Source organism: Orbicella faveolata, unplaced genomic scaffold, assembly GCF_042242905.1.
Source record: "Orbicella faveolata isolate gen_17 unplaced genomic scaffold, um_ofav_v1 contig_25, whole genome shotgun sequence".
Lineage (NCBI taxonomy): Eukaryota > Metazoa > Cnidaria > Anthozoa > Scleractinia > Merulinidae > Orbicella > Orbicella faveolata.
In genome coordinates, this window is record NW_028301553.1 from 12730001 (window position 1) to 12747571 (window position 17571).

General features: G+C 38.3%; 1 protein-coding gene and 2 long non-coding RNA genes across 3 annotated transcripts in view; 2 read left to right on the forward strand and 1 right to left on the reverse strand.

Moving 5' to 3' along the window:
• Positions 1 to 4706, forward strand: part of LOC149109017 (uncharacterized) — a 5127-nt gene extending 421 nt beyond the window's left edge. The window contains exons 1-3 of the mRNA XM_089293755.1: positions 1 to 1449; positions 2750 to 2857; positions 4557 to 4706. The exon at positions 1 to 1449 is cut by the window's left edge and continues 421 nt beyond it. Coding sequence (XP_089149881.1) covers positions 1236 to 1449; positions 2750 to 2857; positions 4557 to 4600 — 366 coding nt within the window. The 5' untranslated portion in view covers positions 1 to 1235 and the 3' untranslated portion in view covers positions 4601 to 4706. The remainder of the gene's footprint in view (positions 1450 to 2749; positions 2858 to 4556) is intronic.
• On the reverse strand, positions 4686 to 6684 carry LOC149109018 (uncharacterized). Its single transcript, XR_016208455.1, has 2 exons — positions 6033 to 6684; positions 4686 to 5544 (listed from the first exon to the last, which is right to left on the reverse strand). It is a non-coding gene; the product is annotated as an uncharacterized LOC149109018 (long non-coding RNA).
• A 1105-nt stretch (positions 6685 to 7789) lies between these two features.
• LOC149109019 (uncharacterized) lies at positions 7790 to 9876 on the forward strand. The gene is made up of 2 exons (XR_016208457.1): positions 7790 to 8006; positions 9414 to 9876. It is a non-coding gene; the product is annotated as an uncharacterized LOC149109019 (long non-coding RNA).
• The last annotated feature ends 7695 nt before the right edge of the window (positions 9877 to 17571 follow it).

Sequence of the window (17571 nt, forward strand, 5' to 3'; positions counted from 1 at the left end):
GTAAATTGTTCTTCGGTTACGCCTCCGGTGGCCATGGAAGGACGCCAGATACCACTCTTCCGCATTGGTTATGTTCTTGGATTAAAGCAGTATAGTTGGACCTAAGTTCTGATTGCTGTTGATGTCACTGAAGATAATTCCCTGTAACAGATTCCGGTACTGATCCGCGCAGCAAGAGAGTTTCCCCAGGTTTTTACAGAAATGCTTTCCCGGGCCAAAAACCTATTATCACAATAGGTGATCGATTAACAATTTTGTAAAGCGTCTCTACATATAATTTTTAAACAATCATTAATTGCATCCTGACACTACGATAGCTACGATAGCTATCGATAGCCCAATTGGTAGGACACAGGTGTACAGTGGAGATTGGGTACATGATAAACTGAGGAAATATCTTACAAATAAAGAGAGAAATAAATTCAACGACTATTTACATGCAAAAAAGGGGAAAAGATAACCCCGGATTACGTGTACAAATTTAGGCTTAACTTTTCAAGACGCCCAAACTGTGATGCACTCCTTGAAACTGCTCTACCTTTGGAATAGGCGTGGGTGTAAGGGATGAGACAGTGAATCTGGATGCAAATACAACGGCTGGAAAAGAGGAAGGTTTAGTTAATCCAGATTCAGAGAATGTGATATTGGCATCGGAAAATCCAGAGACTGTTGATCAATTGCCAGAGAACCCAGGAGCAGAGAATGTGACGGAGGAGGCGGCAAATTCAGACTGGCTGTAAGACAACTTCCAGAGAATGCAGATTGGATCGTTTGCACTGGAAGTGACGGGCAACGGATAACGCGGAGTGATAGACTGTCGATAATGTAACAATATCCTAACTTTAAATACTTTTGATCATTCTTTTAGAACCGTAGTCCAGCGTCGTGTAACAGATAAACTGTAGGGGACTGGGCAGGAACTAGCCGAGCAAAATCTCGGGAAGGAAACGTTAATCTGTGACATTTCTCCCCAGATATACTAGTGCTTTAAACATCTCAGCTTGACTAAATGGCGGATTCGTCTGTTATATGTGATCTCCGTATTTGTTTCGTATCAGTGTGCGTCCGGATACAGGGTTATCTGTACATTATCCAAGCTATCTAATAATCTCCCCAGCACAAGGGCATGGTAACTAGAGTAGCTTTGAGTATTGCTGTTATTCTCGCCCCAGTCATTCATTCCAAATTGAGATAAGACGAATCGCTCGAGAATAACACGTTTTCCAAGCCAGCTTATGATGCAATCATCGGTATGGAACTTGTATTTGCAACAACAACAACTAGCTTTTCTAGCCACGACTTTAGGTTTATTACTAGTACACGTAATATTGAAGCTCTTGCGTTGGTTGGTGGGCATTTTCTTATCTCAGCAGGCAAAACTCCAGATGCGGCCATTGCGCATTCCTATGGAGCACGATGAACGTGGAAACAAGGCAAATGGTAAAGATGGTAAGCCTTTCTTGATGCCTACATAAGTTATAGTCTATTTTACCGATATTTCAGGATTGTGAACATATAGGCCGAAGTGCGAAGAAGGAATGCGCTGAAATTAACTACATTTCAGTGTACCTTACAGGCGTTCCTGCTAACTCAGTACAAACACAATCCTCTTCGCTAGCGCCCAAGTGGCAAGTGCACAAGACCGTAAGTTACATAAGGCCTGCTTACTATACTGCTCGGTTACTGCTACTTTTCAATTGTGAGACCTACATACAAATGATCTTAAAAAGTATACAGTTTGGGCAATAAGAATTGTTAACTTTACAAAAACAATGCAGAGTTCAAAATGCTGCATTGTTGAATTCTTGCATTCAATCGACATACTCTACTTAAAAGTCTCTCCAGCCATAATTAATTGGAGTAAGTGTAGCTGCAATATCTGAAAATGTACAACTGCGTACATCAGTTGTTCGTTTTTCTGCTATCAACGAATCGACGAATCTCTTTAGAACGAATTCCTGCTAAAGTGATCGAGAAATGTTGCTGGGCTTGGCCAAAACTACAAGGTAAAATGCATGTATGGAACGGCATTCAGTTGTATTGAATCATACCGCCCAAGAGATAATCAGGGACGGAGTTTTGATCTCTGTTATGACTAAAATAAACTCCTAATCTTGTAATTGTTGCATCGAGGTTTCACTCTTTTGCAGCACAAGCAATAGTGCATCAAACACCAGCCCAAGAGGAGTACTAGAATTGAAATCTGTAGCGATGTTTCTTGTTCAATTCCCGCTGCACTGTTACGAAATGACTGAATTTAATCACCGTCTTTCCCAGAATATCTTCTGATATTAACATTCTTCATGAAAGTCATGGGTCAGTTTAAACATTCCTAAATTTTGGCCTCTATGCCTTCGAGTAAGGGAAGAAAAATGGCGGCTGCTAAAACATTAGCAAGGGATAACTCCATAGTGTTTACATCCCATTTAACTGATCTGTGTTCTAATACTTTGTGTACCTTAACTTAAACTTAGTCGTTATTTATCAAATGATACCGAATATATCTTTAAACTCAAGTCACAGATAAAAATAAGTTAGATTTAAATGACCCTCACTCGATTTCTTGTCCTCGATCATTCAACTGAGCCGGTCATGTAGGGACAGTCAATTGATCACTCCCTGTGCCTTCTTTTAAGTGAATGAGATTTAATTATTTCTTTGGACTAAATGCACTTCTAGGCTATTGCTTAGTCATTAAAAGACGTTATTTTTTAAATTTAATCTTCATTTATTTGCCTCTCACATCCAGATGTGAAATATGGAGTTCAGTGCTCCGAAGATTACCACTTATCCTCGGAAGCATGTATTTTTCAACAGAATCGGCCAAGCGAGAACGATGATACTTCTAGCATAAAAGGTAACGCCATTTTACAAATATTCAATACCTTTATTTCTATTCATTTTCTCCTCATTAACAGCAGCAAATCCTATGCCTTGGACTGAAGTTTTAACAACTGCTGAATAACCAGCTTGTACGATCTATATATAACGTACTCTAAATAAGACAATGTTGAATATTAGGTCTTATACATATTCTGCAGAGAACGGCTACAGTAGCAGTAATAACGATATATCGTAAAAAAAATTGAATTCCTTAGTACACGGTGTTTGTATAGAATATGCTTACAAGCAGCGATTTTTAAACCAGAATACAACTTCTTCATGTTGCGTTTGTTACTTGCAAAGAAAGGTACGAGAACTTTAAGTGAATCAACATTTATACGAAACATGTATGGAAGTATACTCCAAACAACTCATAATCGGAAAGAAAACACCATTTTGTAAAAGCACAGAGAAATGTATACATTGCTATCCAGCTTACACGTCTCAGTGCACGAATGGAAATGTGGTCAAACACTTTAAGTAAGTAAGTAAAGGCTTTATTAATGTGTCAGTGTATTTAGTTTTCACAACTAATTGGGGACACAACCGAAGTCATAACTTACCTGTGTTGTTGTTTAAATGGCGAGGCGATGGCAAGTTTTAATGTCAAAATTATGTTATATAAGTCAACCTGATAAAACAGTACTAAAATGTTATTACTTTCCACTGCAGCAGCCTGAATTTCCGGCTGCAAACACTATAATAACTCCTGGTCAGTTTTGTGCGCGCCTTCAGAGCGAATGTTGAGTTCCCGTGAAAAGAAACACTCGTCAATGATACTTTCCCTCGCAACGAAATTCTCGTAGCTCTTTTCGTCGATTATTACCTCTGGCATTACACACAATATCCCGCGGAAGCAAAATGTACCTCAGTTGTCGTTAAAACATTATTGTTAGCCTTTAATTTAACATGCTTTCATAATCATGCTTTCGAAATATCAATTCCAGTGCCTCATGCGCTTCTAAAAACACAGAACTATAGTTTAGCGGTTTCCCGTTCAAGATATACAAGAATGTCTAAGAACTTTTGCAATTTTGTTTTTACTTTATCATTACAAAACATCTTTCTTTTCTTAACACGCTTAAGTATGCCGTAGCTAACTCACAATTAGTTAAAATGTTGGTGACTGAATGTGTCCTGATCGAGATCAAAGATGGCGGGGCTGTTCAGTAAATATTATTGCTGATGACTGGCGAGTCTCTCCTTCGCCTCCAGCTAAAAATTTTGAAGACATAGTAGCTAAACAATCTCTGTATCCCTGCATAGAAGATTTTATTATCACCAGGGACAGGTTAATGCAGTTAACGTGGCTGCCTCGAATTCGGTAGCCTGCGTCGAATTGGTCGAGGGCTTCAAGTTTTACATTTGGGAAAAGTTTACTTATTCTAGCTTATATAATTAAGCAATAGACCACAAGTTTTTATGGTTTATAGGCTGATAAACCACGCGGGATGTTGGAAGGACACGAGAAGAATTCGTAAATCACGAGCCGCAAGAAATGTCCATGAGTTTACCGGCACAATAAACCATAGCTGCTTGACCAAATCAGAGCGCGCGCATTCATTTCATTATGGTATAATTATAGATAAACAACAGGTTGGTCTTTTGAAACTCACAATTATCTAGTCACATGTACGTGCTCTTCAAGGCCACTAAAATTTTTGTGTTGTTAGCCACAGAACTGAAGTATTCCATACAATGCACAGAAGCTGACTGATGTGGCAGACGCTGCAGCGAGAAAAGACGACGACAAGTTCCTCAACCTGGAGAATGCTGGCGATTTCATTTGAGAAATAAAGGAGTGAAAATAATTTCCCTTTTAATACACAGTTTCTTTTTAAATTGCTTTATAAATACACATAAATGTCTATTATTGGGATACTGGAACTGAACAAGCTAGCTAGACTGAATCTTTGATGTGCAAACATTGAGAAATTTCAACTGTATGTTAGCGACGTTTACCTACATTGTAGCGTATAAAGCGCCCAATATAGCCAGCAAGTTCGACAACGCCACTTACTCGCAACCTCTTTCTTATTATTTCACGGGGCTGGTTATCACGACATGTGTCAACAATAATTTTTGGTGTTTATGCATCAATCGGAATCAAAGTCATACTCAACCACAATTCGCGAATGTCGAGTCAGCTCTCATCAACTGCATGGCTAACCTGACCTCGTAATATAAATGTTATAAATCAGAAACGTTTCTTGTGAGCTAAATAGGTTTCCGAGGTTAATTTCTCTTCTCCAGTATGTCAGAGAATAACAAACCTTCAGTAACTTTGGTTTTGTAGAAAGGAGGACTAAGAAAACAATCGTTTTATTACTTGAAGTGGAAATCGAGCCTAGGATTGCCACGTCGCAGCTCACAAAAAATGGCAGCTTAACAAAATACACGTGACAGCGAATACAGTCTATTGAAATATCGATCATTTGGTTTTACAAAATTATAATCGGTAATGAATCTAACCACAAAAATTTTTCCTACTGTCGGAATCAGTTGAAACTGAAAATGTTATACATAAAGTTGTTCCCTAAATCAATCAAACCTCTTTCAACTGGAAGCCATAAATCATATTTAATCTCGCTTGTAGCCGTTTAAAATAGCGATACAGCTTCCCGACTCCATGGCTGTCGTCAGTTTGACTCTTCCCAAAATCTGAAAATAAGAAGCAGAGTATACATGAGTACTTCTGGACCATTTTCCACCATCGATCGACAGTCACGCAATTAAAAACGTGGGGTTTATAAACACGAGGGTTGATTGAAATGAACTTTTGTTGCATGTTAAGTCTCTGCATTGCTCAGATATTATCCCAGCCTGGGTTACTTTCGTTGGTATATATGAACGAAAGAATCAATGCTCTACATCTTATGCGAGTCGCGCTTTGCAGTCCTGTAGCCCCTTTGCAGACGCTCAGTTTGCCCCAAAGAGCTTCTACGTTGGAGGCTATCTGCTCCGAAGATCTTTGAAAGCCCGGCTTACTTCGAAAGGTCAAGTTAACTAACTGTTACCAAATGTATTCAGGGAAACTTCGCCACCAGTAAATATTCTCATCGCCGGATCAGCAACTGATTCGCATATCGATCAACAAATTAAATTACAAATAAAATTCCTCATCAACGAAAGCATAAAAGTCTACTTACGTTCGAATTCATCTCTGCTCAAAAGATCAGTTAAATTGTCGATGAATCTGCTGGTTCCCGCGGCAGAATTTCAGATCCTTTTACATCGCCTTAAGGTGTCAATCTACAAATACAATCCGAAGTCGTTCCTTCGATCCGTAAGTGCGTCGAGGATCACATTCTCGTCTTCGCATCGGTGTTTCTTTATTTTTATTTTTTTCTTCAAACTGATTGTTGAAGTACAAGTGACGCATCCATCCTCTGACGATGTCACCTCGCCTGGATTTCACTGCACCAAGAGCAAATAAGCACTGAGAAATAAAGAAGTTTTGCGAGTTACCAAGGACGTCTGAGACACGTGGTTCAGGTACTCATTATTGTATTTCAGATACCGTCAATGAAGATTATAGCCCACTTCATGCATGTGATTTGAAGCATTGTGTGTGGTCTTATGCTTATGCATTATGCTTAGCTTTATTTGTTCAAATTGTGAATGTACGCTTCCACCCTTAAAGACTTGCTTAGCCATCGAGATTGTGATACTTTTTTTTTTTACCACCAAATGTAAAGTTCATTGTTTAATCTACTATTTTTCGGAAAAAGAAATCTTAAAACTTAAAGCATACAACACGCACGTGTTATTAAAGAAATAACGTTTCTAATAAAAGTAACACAGCTGTCACAATCAATCATTAGGTCCATTAGCATTTTTGTTGAACATAGGCAAAGAGTAGAGAAAGAACTTGGTCAAATTGACTACATTTCACGGTGGCCTTATAGTCGTTCGAGTCGTTCCTGCTTAAAATACTGCTGAGTTGTGAGAACTGCAAATGTTCTTGAAAAGTATGCAGAGCATACTAATAGCATATTACTAGCATTTAAACAGTTAGTTTACTGCACAGTATATGTGCGCGCCAACAGACTTACACTGAGTAAAGCTGTGTCAATATATAATAAAGAACAAAATTGTTAACATTGCATAAACAACGCAGAGTTCAAAATATTACATTGTTCAATTTTAGCATTCAATCGACATCTTGAGCCATCGTTAATTGGAGTAACTTTAACTACAATTTTTGAAAATGTACAACAACATTAGTTGTTGTGTATTTCCCACGATCACTGTGCAGTTATGCAAAGCGATAGATACTTTGTGAGTAAATAGAACCGATCCAAATAATAAATACAGTTGACCCTCAAAGGATCTCTTTAGATCTAATCCTCCGGTAGGACGAGAGATGTTGTTCAGCTTGGCCAAATCTAAAAATATTTAAATGTATGGAACAGCTTCAGGTCTATTGAATCCGTACAGGAGCTACAATCGGGGACAGAGTTCTGATCTCCGTTATGATTTAAGAAGTTAGCTAGTCTTAGAAATACTGCGTCAAGGTTTCACTCTCTTGCAGTGCGAGCAACTAATTGGATCAAACACCAGCCCAAGAGGAGTACAAGAATTTAAATCTGTAGCGATGTTCCTTGTTCATTCCCCCGCTGTACTGTTACGACATAAATTTAATCACCGTCTTTTCCAGAATATCTTCTGACCTTAACACTCTCAGTGCAAGTCATGTGTCAATTTAAACTTTCCCCTTAATGCCTTCGAGTAAGGCAATAAAGATGGCGGCTGCTGAAACCACAGCGAGGAATCACTATCCAATATATCAGCTTCCAGGAGTATCTTTTTAACTCAGGTCACATATAGAATTTATTTAGATCTAAATGACTCTATCACTCGAGCTTATTTCTTCGAACATCCAGCTGAGCCACTCTTGTAGGGGCAGTGAAATGATTACGCCCCTGAGAGCTACCTTTTAAATATAGTCTTTTCTTGTAACTAAGTGCTTTTCTATGCTATTGCAATGTCACCTACATTTATTTGCCCCTCAGATCCAGACCTGAAATATGGAGTTCTGTGCTCCGAAGACCCGGGGGCATGTGTTTTTCAGCAGTATCGACGAATTCCAAGCGAGAACGATGATACTTTTAGCATAAAGGGTAACGGTATTTGATAAATGTCTAAGACTAGTTGCATATGTTTACTTATTTTCTTATTAACAGTAGCAAATTTCTTTGTGATCCGTAACTCTTGGTCAAAGCTTTAATAAGAGCTAAGACACTACTGACTGCAACACCAAGTAACCTATGTTACTGTTGGATTTAACGCAGATATATTTCTTCTGTAGCAGAAAAAATGGTAGATCGATATAGTTTAAAAAGTGTTTGAATTCCTAGCACAGTATTGCATGGTAGAACATGCTTCTTAGCAGCAATGTCAGTCACTCTACAATACAATGGCTACATGTTGTGTTTGTTATTTGCAAAGCAAGTAACGAAAACTTCAAGTGAATCGGCGTTTGTACGAAACATGTAGGGAAATATATTCCATGTATTAACAAATCCGAAAGAAAAGAGCATTTTGTAAAAGCACACAATAATGTTACCCTGTTAATATCTAGCTACGCTCTGCAAGGGTGAAATGATGTAAATATAATTATTTGTAACAACCCTGCGCCTTTTTAATGCTACGACAAAGTCCTAGTACGTTTTAAGTTTATTATGTTGAGTTAATCTGAAGAAACAGCAATACATTTTTAATACTGTTCACTGCAGCAATCTCAATTATCTGGCTGCAAACACCATAATAACTGTCAGTTTTTTCGAGTTTCCGGTGGAAGAAAACACTCGCCAATGATTTATTCCCTTGCAATGTATTAAATTATCGTAACTCTTCCCTTACATAAAATATCTAAAGCTAAAGACAGCTAGTCCTTGTTTTTCGTTGAAACATTGTCTGCTTTGATTTACTCAGTGTGCTCTCGAATTCTCGAATGCCGGGCCACTTAAACTGCTAACATCAAAGAGTGTTTCAGTTTCCTGCAGTTTTAAGATATACAAGACTGTCGAACACTTTTGCAATGTTGCTGTAAATAATTTATTATGATTACAGAACATATTTGTTTTCTTAATATGCTTCGGTTAACCTGCGTTTTACAATTAGTTAAGATCCTAGTATTCAAGAATGACTCCTGTTCGAAATCCAAGATGGCGGAGCTTCTCCTAGTGTACGCCAGGAGAACTAATTAACTGAGCATGCATAATATTGCCGAGTTTACATTCTCCCAGACACCAGCAACTAAACATATTTAAGAGATAGGGGTTAACAATCTTTTCATCTCTGCATGGATGGTTTCATTTTCAACAGAGACAGGTTAATAGCCAGCGATGAATTCGTCGAGGACTTCAAGTTGTAGTTAGTTTTTCCGTTGGGACTGGAGAAAATCACTTGTTCCGCTAGCCTTTATTATTAAAGATAAGATGCCTTTTTTCAAAATAAAATTACTTTTAGTCATCTGTGCATGTCTTTTTTAAGGCCACTACTAATTATTACAATGCTTCTCATAGATCTGAATTCGACGTATTCCGCACAGTGTACAGAACACTGAAGCTAGCACGACGATGTACAAGTCCCTCAGAGTATGCTGGCGGATTAACTTGAGAGAAGAGTGCAACTACTGTGGGCTTTAAATTCACTACCCTGGTCCCAGAGGTTTTTCTTGATTTTTCTTCTTTTCGCGAAATCAAGAGAAGAGAAAAATCAAGTAAAGCCTCTGGGACACTGCACATAGATGCCTAGCACTGAAATCTGTAGAACAGCATTTGAAATAGCATGTGAAATAGCACAAGTTGATGAAAGTGCACTGATTTGAGTCTTAAAGTTAAAATGTAAATTACCTTAGGTATGTAGCGCTTTAGCTTCGATTACCAGCCGCTCAGTGCATGCGATGGCGAACTTATTCTTGCAAAGTTATAATGTAAAGATTCTAACTTCAGTAAAAATTAAACTGTTTCCATTGTCGGATTGAAACTGAAAGTGTTATGTGGTTGTTCCGTAAAAGCAATCAAACCTCTTTCAACTGGAAGCCATAAATCAAAGTTAATCTCGCTTGTAGGCGTTTTGCATGAAAAAGCGTTGCAGCTTCTTGACTACTTGGCTGTCGTTTTCGACTCGTTCCGAAATCCGACTGAAAATATGAAACATAGTGAACGGCATTCGACCATCGACAGTCATGCAATTAAAAACCGTGTGGGGTTTACAAACACGAGAGTAGATCATTGAAATGAACTTTTGCTGCATGTCAAATTTTCACATTACTCAGATATTATCCCAGCCTGGTTACTTTGGTTAGTATATGAACGAAAAAAAATCAAGGCTCTGCATTCAGCTAGTGCGAGTCCGTTTGTCCCAAAGAGGCTATCTGCTTCGCCATCGCCTTCGCCAATCTGTATTGATGCAGACCACACGGCTACTCGGTTTGACGATCTTTGAAAGCCTTCGAAAGCTCAAGTTTTCTACGTTTAATATTTCAGCTAGTGGAAATCTGTTGCCAAATGCCATGTTAGCTAGTCAGACTGTTGCCAAATGCATTCAGGGAACCAATTCGCCAATAAATATTCTCATGACTGATTGCCATATCGCCACAAATTACTTGATCAAGGAAATTATAAAAATCTCAGTACTTACGTTCGAATTCATCTCTGCTCAAGATCAGTTTAATTGTCGATGAATCTGCTTGTTCCTTTCCAGAATTACAGATCCCTTTATATCGCTTTAAATTTGGTTTAAATCTAAATACAATCCGAAGTCGTTCTCTCTATTCGTGAGTCGAGGATCACATACGAAGACGGCTGAATTCTCGGTGTTGCGTCAGTGTTTCTTTAATTTTTTTTCTTCAAACTGATTGTTGAATTACTGAACGCATTCATCCTCTGACGAATTCACCTGGCTTGGATGTCACCGAAAGCAAATAAGCACTGAGAACTAAAGAGCTAACTAGTAAGTTTAAAATTTGCTAATCACGAAGGTCTGAAACACGAGGTTTGTTTGCACTTTGGCCATGGTGTGACTTACGTAGCTCACACTCCTGTGGTGTCAATCATCAGATGATGATTTGAACCACATCCGGTGTGTGGCCCTGAAAGAACGCACTGCTTTTATGACCTTTTATGGCTGATTCTGCGAGTCTTTCGGTGGAAAACCTATGGCTTTCCTGCCTTTAATCTAAGGAACTAACGTTTTGGTCGGAATTGAAGATTAAGGGAGAAAGAAGAAGAAAACACTGGTTTTGGACCTCTCGAGGGGTTGTGTATATGTACGCAACTTAAGACATGCTAGTCGATAATTTGGACGCCAAAGTAAAACAAGATTTTGAATGTACGCAACGCTTCCACCCTTAAAAACTTGCTTAGCCATCGAGATTCTGACTATTTTACCACCAAATGCAAAGTTCATCAATTAATCTAGTATTTTTCGGGAAAAGGAATCTTAAAACGCGCAGGAGTTATTGAGAAAAATAATGTTTCTAATGAAAGTTAACAATCTGTGACAATCTCCAAAAGGTGGGAAACGACTGCATCCGGTTCAAGTGCTTCTTTTTGGCACCTCTTGGTGAGATAAAATATGTCAAGTTGAGTGATGACAGCTGGTACATGTATTCTTACACGTTTCCCTTTTCGAATGAAACAGGGGCTTGCAATAGACCTTTTTCGACTGGGCGGTTTGTTGCCCCTTTCAGACCATGTGATGATACTTTTTAAGAATTCTTGCTTTCAAATTTTCAAATTGTCACGTGTATGTGAATAAATAATTTACAGATGGATAAAAGAACAATTCACTTGTGAACATCACGTGGTCTGTAATCACGTGGTCTAAAAACAAACCGCCCAAGCGAAAAAGGTCTATTGCAACTTAATTACCCAAGCGATTTCATATCGGTAGCGAGTGCTTTTAGTTTTCGAAAGAACGCAAAAGCACTTGGCACTTTAGACCGTTTTTACAATCAGATATCAATGTTAATTAATAATGTTTACGGAGCCAGTAATGATGATATAAACGCCATCAGAGATGATGATATCTTTACAAAAGGTTTGATTTCCAAATAACTCGCAGTGATTAAAAAAGCATTTCTTCTTTAATTAATCCGACTGGGAATTCAAAATATTTATTCCATTTTTTAAAATGAATACGAAAGCGAAAAATAGCAAATAAATGTGCAATTGTTGTTGTTTTTCTGCATTATTATTAAGGAGTTAACGCAATGAAACTTTTTTCTGCCTTATATTACTTTCTTTAAGAAAGATAGATTATACTCGGGTATGAGTATAGCACATGGGCTTGACGCGATCGAGTAACCAAAAGCGCATTCGTCAATGTCTAAGAATGAAATAAACTGACATCTCGATGGCTTTGTATTTATAACTTAGAGCGGCACGTCCAGATTTATACCAAATGTTGGCAGCTGAGAGAAAACAAAAACTTACACAAACAAGATATAGAATAAATAAAATTAAATGATTAATTAACTTAATAATTTGCGCAGCTGAAAATAGGACCTTTTCTTCTCATATTTACCGGAAAGTCTTACTATATGACTTGTTTTTTAAAAAAGCAAATTTTCGTTTGGTTTAATTGAATATTAGTACCAAGAAATTAGCGTACATTCCCATACTAGCGTTCGCGTCAGTCGTTTTACCTTGAATATTAGAGCCATATATCAGTCATCAGTCCTCATCGCGCAATCGGACGCATAAGGCCTTCACAGTCTCTCTCCAGCGCGAACTGATCTTGCGCAGCCTTACGGAGCTATATATATATATGGATCTGAAATTTATCAGACATCACCTCTGTATTATTGGCTTTAAAACAACCACAAAGAAAGAAAGAAAGAAAATCAACGACTATTCAGGGGCACCCAACGGATCGTTTCGGTAAATTATGTGTTCGGAAGACTTTTAGTCCCCTCTGATTTTCTTAAGAGAATTGTCACTTCGAACTTAAGTGATATGAAAAATTAATGTCTGTTGGTTTCGGATTGTTAAAAATGTCGTTTTAGGTACCGAAAAAAGGTCAGCTATCATTTTCGGAAAGGCGATAAGACCTAAGGTTTCCGGGAAATGGACAAAAAAGACCTAACAAATTCGAGAATACTCAAATGCAAGTTCCCCTAGAATAACCGAACAGATAATTTTTTTTTTTTTTTTAGCGCAACCTAAAATTAACCTACAGAGCTTTAAAAGTGCTCCAGATGGCCTAAAACCGCCGCGTTTAAAAACATTCGAGAGAAAACGGTCGTTGGGTGCCCCTCAGTATTTACGTGTAAAAAAGCGGAAAAGATTAACCCGGATTACAATGAACTTAATTTAGGCTGAAGGTTGCTTCAAACCTTGGCGGGTGTACTCCAGAAAAAAAATTCGTACGCGCGCTGTTTTCAAAGAAACCTCCACAAACTATATATCAACAGAAAGGTTATAAATTGTAGAATTCGATAAAATGATGTTTTGGTTTAGATTTTGCCTTCCAAACGCGGCAGAGGCCGTCAACTCCAAAATGACCGACTGACGTTCCAGCGAATTAATCGGGTATCAAATGCGATCGTTCATGCAAAATAACAGTGCAGTGTTTATCACAAAACCTCAATCTCCAAAAACGTGTTAGCATTTTCTTTTATTTCTATTGGTTATTTTTTTATAGATCTGTCGAGTTCGACTATCGAAAAATTCGCGTAACCTGTTGCGTTAAAGGCCGCCACGAGGAAAGTACTTAAAATAAGGGAATTCGCCGACATGCTTTTGTTCCACATCTATCAGTGAATGCTCTGACCAAATTTCATGAAAAACCGTCAAATCTGCATACCCTATTAATTCATTTAAAGAGAAGAGATTCTCTCGAAGAGCGAGTGCGAGTTTTCGCCTTCTAAAGATTTATAAACATATCACGCCTTCACAGAGGAATGTGTCAACCATGAAAAGCCGTGAGCCAATGAAATAACAGAACCCCTCGGACTTTAATTTTCTTGACCAAAAGAATATCGACCAATGTAGCCCCGCGAAGGTTTGAAGTAACCTTAACTTTTCAAGATGCGCAAACCGTGACGTAGCTCCTTGAAACTGCGTCACCTTTATGTTCAGGGAAATAAGTCATACCAGCTGAAACCGCAGTTTGAAAAAGCGTTACAACTTCTTAAGAACATCTGTGTCGTTCTCGAAATAGAATTCGAAAATCTCAGCGGAAAGAAAAACCCCTTTTCAATGTTGTAACCACGTGACAGTGTCCACGGAACGTATTTCAACATTGAAAAAGGGGAGAGGGGGTTTGGCTATCGACAAAAAAGGTTTTTGTTTTTTTCCAGTTACCGACGGACGCCGATAGAGAGCGTTTGGTTTGCACAAATGTGTCAACACTTTTGTTCATGATTGTCTGAAATTGCCTTTCGATGAAAATAAATAGAAATTGTACTATATATGTGCTGAAAATATTGAAATACCATAAAAATTGCAACAGAAACCGTCTAGTTGTAGTTTAGGTCAGGATTTGGAGGCTTACGAGCAGTGCAGAATAGTTTTCCGCAGACTCGTTTCCAGTCTCCGCGCATCAGCAACCGCTTTATTGCGCTGCAATATTTAGTGGTCTCGCTAAGCTCAAATTGAGTCCAGACACGTTAGAAAACAACAAATCGTGTTTGTAAGATAATACGCTAAAGTAAAGACCCAAATTTACGTCCGTGTAGACTTTGATTCGCGAAATTTGTCTGAGTGATTTTGCTGATAACAAACCCAGTGATTGAACTCGGCAGCAGAAGTCTCATATGACACAAGCTATCGTTGACAATGCAACAGTTCTGGGGAACAGTTGCCACACATAAAAACCCAGAATTTCTGCCTCTTTCCTTGATGTTGTTAGCAGAATATATGCCCTGAGGTGGCTTTGCAACGATTCACAGCGGTTCACAATGGTTCCCAGCGATTTACATAACTCAAATAAAGAGTATCGTTTATGTTCTTTAATTGGGTATGTGAACCGTTGTGAGCCGTTGAAATGTAACGTCTTGCTCATGTGAACCTTTTTCGTATGGTTTTCCAAGGAAATTGCGCGCGGGGCAGTACGGGTCATATGATAAAACAAACTTCCGGACTGCAAAACAAATCTGTTTTTGATCGAGTGGTGCAATTTACACGTACAGCATCGTAGTTAGCAACAAAATTCATTCTAAAGTATGAAATTAAAAAGGTTAGTTGTGAGCCATTATTTAACAAATAAAGAAGCCTGAGCTGTGTATTATACTGTGATAAATTACGACGGGCATTTCAGGGACAGAATGTTTTTGAAACGTTCACTTAATTCGTCACACAAGGGAGTGGTAACTGGATAGTTCTTATCTCGCCCCAGTCCTTGATCATTGCAATTACTCTCGTAGTTGAGAGGAAAATTTTGCTATCGCGCGCGAAGGACATTTTCTCCAAGCCAGCTTGCAGTGATGGAATCAACGGTATATAGCTTGCATTACAAATGTTTTTGTTATCATGGCTTTTTATTACTGGTAATATTGACGCTCCATCCATTTGGCGGATGGACGTTTTCTTTTCTCAGAAGGCAAAACTTCAGCTGCGGCCTAAGCGAATTCCTAAAGAGCATGAGGATGAACTTGGAAACACCTGCGGTAAATATTTGCTCGTCTTGAAACTATAAGAGATATTTCAGGATTATGAACATAGGCAAAGCGTAAAGAAAGAACGTAGTCAAATTGACTTCATTTCACGATGGCCTTCATAGGCGTTCCTGCTTAATATACTGCTGAGTCCGTGAGAACTGCAAATGATCTTGAGTGGGGAATAAGACATGCAGAAAACATTACGAACGTATGTGCCCGCCAATAGACACACACTAAGTTAACCTGTGAAGCAGTTGTTGTGCATGCTTTCCTCACGATCACACTCTGTAAAAACTGACTAGTTGAAACAACCAATTAAAATAGTTGCCAAATGGATCTGAGAGAACTCTTTCTTTTTAGTTGTAGTCACCATTTTAAAATGGTTTGAATTAACTGGTTTCTTTTGGTTTGAAACAACTAATTATTATAGTTATTATGACTATTGATTTGTTTGTTTCGACTATTTTGTTTAGTTAAACTGCCGCCACTTCTCATGTAATTTTAACCATTAAGAAATAGTAGTTTTAACCTGTTTATCATAAGTTGGAACAACCATTACCTTTGGTTAAGATGACTATTTTTTTTGTGTTTATTAACCAAACAAATTGGTTAATTTAACTAATTAAAATGGTACCCAGGGTGCATCTGAGAGAACCCTTTTTTTTTAGTTACTTCTTGTCAAAATAACTAAAAGAATGGGTTAAACAAATTTGTTATTTTGACCCCAAACGTATCAGTTATAATTGCTGTTTTTAATTAATTGAAATAACAACTTAAAATAGAACGTGGGCAAGCTGCTCATCCGAATGAAGAAGTTGTCGCACCCGTTGAGAAGATTGTTTGTCTTCTATTTCAACCGACTATTAATATAAAGATTATAAAAACTATTAAAGAGCTACGATGGTTCCTTTTCAAGAAAAAGCAAGTACAATCAGACAGGCTGCCACCAACGCAGGCCACATTGCACCAGGCAATCCTGAGAGCGCATTACCAGTTGATGGTCTGGAAGAGCGACAGAATAACAAACCCCGCGCTACCATCACCGGAAGATGAATGGGTACCCGTCATGACAAACCTGCTACCAGCCCCTAAAGCGATACTTCAACTTGTATAGTGTGAATGCTCCAAAGAAAGGTGTTCCACTAACCGTTGTCAGTTCCGCAAGTCTGGTTTAAACTGAACAGTCCTCTGCACCTGCTCCGACAATGTGGAGACCTGTGATAATGATGTTCAGGAGGAAGATGTTCTCTACTCAGATGAAGAGGACATTTCAGATGATGATGGCGACTATATTATAGTCCAAATGAACACTGTAAATCATTGTATACACACGAGTGAGCCATATGGACAATCAGGAACAGTGTTTATAACTAAAAACCATTCTAAGATATTTGTTAGAAAGGCTATGGTACATTTCGGTACCAGTAAAACTCCTGTTAAAAGTGATTCTAATATGGCAAAAAAAAAAAGTTTATGTGATCCACTGTAATGTTTTGGCTACATCATATCACTGCTATGAAGAGTGACAAGGAGTTGTCAGACTATTTTGATTAAACTAGTTTCCTGGCCTATGTCTGTCATACTATATTTTTAATCAGTTCGTAAAATAGTTTCCTAAAAGATTGTCATTTTGGAAAATAACTAAGGCTTCGTTTATGACAGCCTCGTTTTCGTGCAAGCATGGTCACGTGATTACCCTTACCATATAAGCACGTTTGATTACACGGATGACATACTGTCTTCGTCAGGAGAAGTTTAAGGGCTTTCCAGTGCAGCTTTTGTGTGAGCCTCATTTTCGTGCTAGCTTGGTCACGTGACACCAATAACCTCTTAAAATTGTGTTTTCATATTTGAAACATTGATTTGCATAATTGCGGTGATTTGGGTTCAATTTTACGCAAATAGTGGATACTTATGGTTGGTTTTATGTTTGAGCCTCGTTTCCATGTTGGGATACATACGTCACATTTTCGACCCCTCATAAATCCCGTCTGAGCGAGTTCCAAAGTTGCCACCAAAACTGTTCACGTAATTTAGGGTCCCCTTAACACATTCAGACTAGTGGCTTGCTTTCT